Source organism: Salmo salar, chromosome 03 (genome assembly GCF_965601325.2).
Source record: "Salmo salar chromosome 03, fSalSal1, whole genome shotgun sequence".
In the NCBI taxonomy this organism is placed as follows: domain Eukaryota; kingdom Metazoa; phylum Chordata; class Actinopteri; order Salmoniformes; family Salmonidae; genus Salmo; species Salmo salar.
In genome coordinates, this window is record NC_138293.1 from 25032923 (window position 1) to 25040321 (window position 7399).

General features: G+C 41.1%; 1 protein-coding gene across 1 annotated transcript; it reads left to right on the forward strand.

Annotated features, from left to right (window-relative positions):
• Positions 1-734: 734 nt before the first annotated feature.
• On the forward strand, positions 735-5962 carry kiaa0040 (KIAA0040 ortholog). Its single transcript, XM_014190905.3, has 2 exons — positions 735-1301; positions 2932-5962. Exon 2 carries the CDS (start codon positions 3521-3523, stop codon positions 3836-3838), a length of 318 nt encoding a protein of 105 aa, XP_014046380.1. The 5' UTR covers positions 735-1301; positions 2932-3520; the 3' UTR covers positions 3839-5962.
• Positions 5963-7399: the final 1437 nt, after the last annotated feature.

Genomic DNA, 7399 nt, shown 5'->3' on the forward strand with positions numbered 1-7399 from the left:
GAACCAAAAAAAGGTTCTTCAAGGGGTTCTCCTATGGGGACAGACAAAGAACCCTTTTTAGGTTCTAGGTAGCACCTTTTTTCTAAGAGTGTACGATTCAGTCCTCACCCCTCAATGTGAAGTACGACAGTATATAGCCTACAGACAGGTAACTGGGTGTAGCTTATTCCAATAAACTCCACGTTAAAACAAAGCCTGGAGCAAACAGAATAAATCTCACATTCTTATTGCAAAATGAGGATTACTGTGATCATGAAACACATATACTCACATGGCCACAGCCAGCATATTCATGATTCAGTAGGAGGTTAACAAAATAATACATGTTTCCAATAGGGGACCCTTTTTGGTGTCGGTCAGGCAGTTCAAAGCACCTATTTGGTTTAAAAGAACGTATTTCAGTGGGTATTTTCCCTCTTTCTGTACTCATCTCTCTCTGTGAATTACAGTACAGGGGTCAAAGTGTGTATGTTGTGGGATGTGACAGTCTCTTACCAGTGAGTGCATGCTGTTTGCCACAGGCATGGATGAGGTCCATTCTCCTCACGAACAGGGTCACATGATCTCTCACAGATTTCTACAGAGCAGTCACACATCAGTGCATCTCTCTCTGCTTCACCTGTTTCTCTGCTCTGTCCACACCCTGAGCATACAGGACACACACACACACGCCCACGCCCACACACACCCACGCATGCACACACACTTTCATTTCCTCTTTCCAATTAGAGTTAGTGAGGTAACGCTGAAATGGGTGAGGTGTTTTGGTTAATTTTAGGTTTATAACACTTATAATTATGCGCATTAATGTTGTGGTAAAGCGTTCAAACTCTAAAGTCAGCAGCTCTTTAGAATATGAATTTGAAGACATCAAGTTACAAACTGCAGACAAATCCAATTAATTATGAGCAGTGGGATTCTCAGGGGAGCTCTCTGTCCTCTCTCTTTTTTTCTCTCTCGCTCTCTCTCTGACATCACTGGGAACTTGTGTGTATAAAGTAACCACAAGAATGCAGCGTGTCAGGCAAGGGAACGCGAGTACAGACAGAGGGCCCTTTCTTACACAGGGTGTGCAGGGCAGGGAGAAGGGAAGCTGCACCGAGAGAGTGACACACACGGGCAGAGAGAGGTAAAGAGATACAGGCACAAAGAGCATAATTCAATACATACCAGGTACGGGGCAACATTGAGAGCTTAGAGAATATCAACAAAAAGCAGCAGCCAATATTAAAGAGGATTTACAAGGAAGAGGAGAGGGAAAAAACAGCTTTACTGGCCCGGACTTCTAAAACCTTTTGCCGGTAAGGTGTACACTTTAAAAGTCTGTTGAGAAATGATGAATGATGAGCTGATGATCTTGAATGCTGTTGATCTTGGTTGTGTATCTGTGGCTAAGGAGTCAATGTATATGCATATAATTCTATGCGTGAACTGGAAGTCTGTTGTTTTGGAAAGTCCCCTCCATCGGTTAAACAGGTATTGGGATGTACCAGATGATATGTTGCTGTTCAGTCACTACTCAGTGCCATTCTTTCGGAAAATGTAAACCTTAATTATAGCATTGGGCCTTTGCACATTGTCTATGACTAGTGACATTATGGTTTCGATGGTTGAAACCTAAGGTTCACCTAAGATCTTAAATGTTTGAGATTTGTATAATTTGATTTGAAACATTGCCTCGTTATGCTCTCTCCTCTACTTATGCTATTTCACTCTCCCTGACTCAAAGGTTACCTTTCAGCTCGAACTGCAATGCATTGAGACAATGTCCTCTCTTATACTGTGTGGAGATATGATCATGTTCCCAACTGTTCCCATCAAAAATATGCAATCTTGTGTTTCTTACCACAACACTGATTTTGAGTAAAGATATGAATTTGGTACACTAATGCATGACTTTTGCTGTCTGTAAACTTTTGACTATCCCTGCAAAAGACTGTTGACTGACTCTTATTATTAAGATAATTAGAATTGAACATTCGCCATTTCTTCTTCATAAGGGTTTTTCAACAAATGATTACCGTGGGCCATTCATTAAATATTCCTGTTTTGCCTTGTGTTGCCTGCTGTCATTCAGGCTTTTAGTTGGGCAGAACAGAGTTCCAAGTTCCATAAATAGCTGTAGCTTACTGATGCAGTCATAAGAGTTTTTCCCCCATCCTGGCTTTGTGATCCACTGAAAGTATCTTCCTGTTTACAGCTGATCATAGGCCAAGACAATGCTATGTAATTTTGTTACATTGTTGTTATTTTACATTCCTTCCACAGCCTGACCAGAGTGCAAAGACCGTCTGATAGCATGACACTCTATGGAATTGGGATGTTGTGATAGAGAATAAGATCTTGATATATTTTTTCAATGCATTGAGATTCCATTGTTGACAAACTGCAAATAGGTGCAGCCTTCTTAACTCAATGCAACAAAGTAGCAGCAGCGCGCAGTTTCCTGTTTTGTTATGCTAGGAAGGAAGCGAAGCTGACTATGGGTAAGACAATTTCACACATGGGCTGTGAGACAAACAGAACCTTTTTTCTGTTCACTTGTAGTCAGATACATTTGGCTTAGAAAGTGGAGCAGGCAATAGAATATTTTTTCTTTTTTTTCTTTCCTCACAGGGCCGTAATCCTAGTCAACATAAACCTGTAAACTACCCTTTGACCTCCTGGATACCCATAACGGTTACCATTGATCCAAGTTACAATGGAGTGCTACACTCAGTCAATGTTAAAGTCAAAACCATCAAAGCTAGGCCGCCATTAGCCGGCATATTTAAATGTATTTCCCTCCATGGTGCATTCAGGCAGCCAGAGCCATGACATTTTCCTCCAACTTTAATGAGAGTAAAGTTGAATAAGATACTTGAGCAGGGGAGGGAAGAGAGCAAAAAGGCAGGTTCACTCTGCTCACCTTCTCTCTAATTCTCTCCACAGAAAATGTCCTCATTCCATCACTTCTCCCAGAGGAGAATGGATTAAAATAGAGAGGAGACTCCAGAGGACGTGAGGTGGGATCCCAAATCCCAAAGAGGAAACAAACAAACTACACAAACAGGCAGACTTCATAGACCTTCCCATCAAGGAAAGGGGAGATCGGAATCATTACAGCAACTGAAGGATTACAAAGGAACCCCCCCCCTCTCATAAACAATTGACCTTTGGACTTTCATAAAAAATGCGTTGGTCTTCAAACCCCCAGACAAGGCGGTTAAGGAAGGAGGGGAGGATATAGAGATTCTCCCTGCATCAAGGATTTTTCTAGTCTGTCCCATCCTCCCTTTCCTTCATCAGATATTCATTGTGACTGGGATGTCCTACTATATCAGCGAAATCTTCAATGTCATGAGTTCACCAGGAAACTGAAACCAGCGCTAGATCAGGGTCAAATCACCACAAGAACAATCCCCTGATAACAGCAACACCCTTGCTGACTACTTCAATCACAACGTGTTCACTATTGTAATTGGTTTCTTCTTCAATAGATGACCCTCAAGAGGAGTTGTTAAGACACTGTTAGTAAACCATGAAGGAAGACATCTTGGATTTTTTCAGTGACTTGTGGAAGGTGGCCACCACCAAGCATGACCAGGGGATCTATAACACAGTCTGCCTGGTGGTGCTGCTAGCCCTGCCTATGGTGGTGCTCTTCACTTCTCTGGTGGTGTGCTGCCACTGCTGCTGCTGTCGCCGGGCCAACTGCGTTGGTTGCTGTGCAGACAGCCCCAGCTCAGCCACAGCAAAATCAGACAAAAAGAAGACGAGTCCGAAAGATGAGGACTTGTGGATCTCGGTCAAAACAGGACCTATGACACCAGACAGGGTTGCCCTGACGATGGTGTAAGGTTCAGATAAGGTTTTATCCTTTTGTATTCATATGAAGCTCTTTTTTACTGCAAGGTACAGGTACATGATGCCGAGCACTGGTGTTCAATATGCTCGACAGAAACGGTTGAAAGACAGGAAAAGAGACAATGATATGTGATTGAGGGGGGGGGGGGGGGGGGGTGTGTGTGTGTGTGTGTGTGTGTGTGTGTGTGTGTGTGTGTGTGTGTGTGTGTGTGTGTGTGTGTGTGTGTGTGTGTGTGTGTGTGTGTGTGTGTGTGTGTGTGTGTGTGTGTGTGTGTGTTGGTTCTTCTATTCATGTCGGGACCTAAAATCCCCAAAAGTCCCCACAAGGATAATAAAACAAGTCAAATTCCCATGTTCTCATGAGGACAAAGACTATTGGGTTAGGTTTAGGGTTAGAATTAGGGTTAGGGTGAGGGATTAGGTTTAGGTTTAGGAGTAAGGTTTAGGGTTTAGGAGTAAGGTTTAGGGTTTGGGTTAGGGAAAATAGGATTTTGAATGGAAATCAAATTTTAGGTCCCCACAAGGATAGAAGACCAAAACGTGTGTGTGTGTGTGCTTGCATACGTGGGTGTGTGCGTGTGCATGAGCAAATGTGTGTATGTGCATGGGAGAGTGATAGATGACACATGGCGTATGTGTTAGTGTTCACTTCCGTGTGAAATTCACTGTCTTCACATTTAGGAGACCAGAAGTTTGAGGACTATTTATATTTCCAATGCTGGAGGCCAGCAATCTAGTATTGTGATTCAGTTAGAAGACTCTTTTTAATAGGTTAGACCATTTTAAGTTCAAAGCACTTGCAGTTATTGCACTTACAACAGAAATTTGTGTAACTACTTTGAAATATTTTGCTGTACTTGCTATACCCACTGAATGGAGATCTTAATTCCATTTATGAGTTAATTTTCAAACGCAGAATTTAATAGAACCAAGTGAAGCACTGAGATCTTTTAATTACATTGCTCAATGTATACGTTTCTTTCCCCGTAGAATATCCTACATACAGTAGCTAGTATTGTTGATTAAAAAAAATATCTAACAGTTCCGTGTTTTACGCTGCCTTATGCTCCGATTGATGACACAGATTCATGTTTACTGTCTTGCACTGTCCCTATTGGTTCATAATATCATTATGCATGGACACCAGGCTCTCAGATTTATGGGGCGCTGAGTGGATCCTTCTTATATCCTCATCCCTCAGTGCCAATGTAGCCCTCTGACTTAAAATAATAGTTATTCTATCTCAAAACTGGGATTCCTAAAAAATGTTTCCCGAAGATTTGGTCAACTTCCGTCAGATGTTTAACATCCAAAATTAATCAGGAATGAGCAGGGTCAGCTATACCATAAGGACCCATTATTCATGTCCTCATTACATGTAGTGTAGCAAGACCACTCATGGTCTGTAAAGTTATCTACTTTTGATAGATTTAAACAAACAATATTGAAATCACAATGGTCACAACCATAAACTGTCAAGAATTCTTTTTGTCAACTCCATTAAACTCCGTCAGATTCTTGTCTGACGTCAAGTCCATCAGAGTGCTGTAGGATCTGAGAATTGTTGTGTTTTTATTGGGGATTTTCAAATGAATCATTTTCTATATTTTACAAATGTTTGTATTTTTGAAACAGAAGTAGAGATTGTTCCGTCTTTCAAGAATCTCTGAATTGATTTCCAATTTACAAATCCGGTGACAAACCAGTTTTATTTGTTATGTATTCATGATCCTTATTTTGAGCTTAAAGACTTCTGCATTAGTTATTCATCTGTAAAAAGTCTGAGGGTGGAAAAATACTTTTCCTTTGCAAAGTTTTTCTTTTCAATTCACAGGATGGGGGGGGTTGCCGCTTGTTTGAACAGTGAATCTACCATAGAAGATAGTTTCACATTCTACCACTGAAGCTGTGATCTGTCCCAATTATGCATGAGAACATACTGTATATTCTGGCTGTTTGTTATTACACAAGAAAAAGCTGAGGTAATCATTCAAGTTATGAGCTCAGGCCACAGTGGATACCGCATGCATAATTTATCCTGTCATTTGATTTTACATAACAGCTATATGGAGAAAAGGGGGACAAAAAAAATAAAGTATTTGTTATGCTTTGTTAATTCTTTGTTGATTGGCTAATGTTTGGCTCAGGCTCACAATATGTGCGATTAGATTAGGGCTCTACTCAGTCTGTATCGCTGAAGCGGTACAGATTGCACAATATAAATGTGAAGGCAATTTCCGATTGTGTATCACAATCTCAACTAACGCGGGAAAATTGCATTTAAATTTCAATGACGCTGTAACGCTGAACTTCTGCGATACGAATTGAATAGAGCCCTAACAAAATATGATACATTATATAACGGAAAGTGTAGGCCTTTACCTTTAGAGCTATTTCCATTTTGTTATTAATCATGTCCTAACCTCGAAAGTAGTTTATGGACACCAACTAGTCACTGCAATCCAGTGATTATGCCCATTCACATATCAGACCCATCTTCACTTGGAGATCATCGTACATAATTTCTGTCATCTTTGTTGTACAAGTTGACTTCATCCCTATGGGGTTTGGGCAATTTTATCATAATTTGATCTGATGTTTGGAAACCGACAAAGCATTAGCATCCACACACACTGGATGTTTGAGCTCGTTATTTCGAATTGATACATAGTGATACATAGTGATACATAGTCTGGCTCTGGAGCAGTGACTAGCTAATGGTGTGTTAAGTGTATGGTGTGTTAAGTGTATGGTGTGTTAAGTGTATGGTGTGGGGTTTTCCCCCTCTCTGTCACACATGCTGTGTAGCTGAGTCCTACAGCGCTGACGGGCCCAACCATCCAGAGGCAGAAAAACAGCCATGCAGTGGAAAGTGTCTGCGAGCTGATGGCAGCTTGTCTGCCATGACACACCCCTCCCACTAACTACTCCACCTCTGAACAAACAAGCCTTGTTCGAATATTACACTACCACGCATGGAAAAAATACATCAACCCTACGCATTGCCGCCTCAACTGGGATTCAGTTTATGTTCATGGGTACTCAGTTGTTTGAAAGTCCTCGTCAGATGACACATGCTTTGGAATCTGTTGAAGTCCAAACTTGTGCTCATGTTAAACTTGTTCCCTGGGAGTGAGACAAAAATAGACGCCTGTACTACACCACCACTGTACTACACCACCTTTTATATACCGTAAATTCCAGACTATAAGCCACAACTTTTTTCCCAGCTTTGAACCTCGCGGCTTAAACAATGACGCGGCTAATATATGGATTTTTCCCGCTTTCATTTTTTTATTTTTTTTTAAACATTCTGTGACGTGCTCAGTTTTTTGGCGGCATGAAGCTTTCATTAGACCAATGAAATTGTCGAACGGGTTAAGGTCAAACAACTTTTTTGTTTACTGTTTAGATTAAATCGAGCGCTCTCAAACTTCCCATCATTCTGATTATGGTAGTCATTTTGTCACCCTCATCATGGCAAAGACACGGAGAAATGCATATGATGCAGCTTTCAAGTTGAAGGCGATTGATCTGGCTGTTGGAAAAGGAA

What these genes read in the sequence shown, in the direction of transcription:
- kiaa0040 (XM_014190905.3), top strand. Translation starts at nt 3,521, where the DNA reads ATGAAGGAAGACATCTTGGATTTTTTCAGTGACTTGTGGAAGGTGGCC.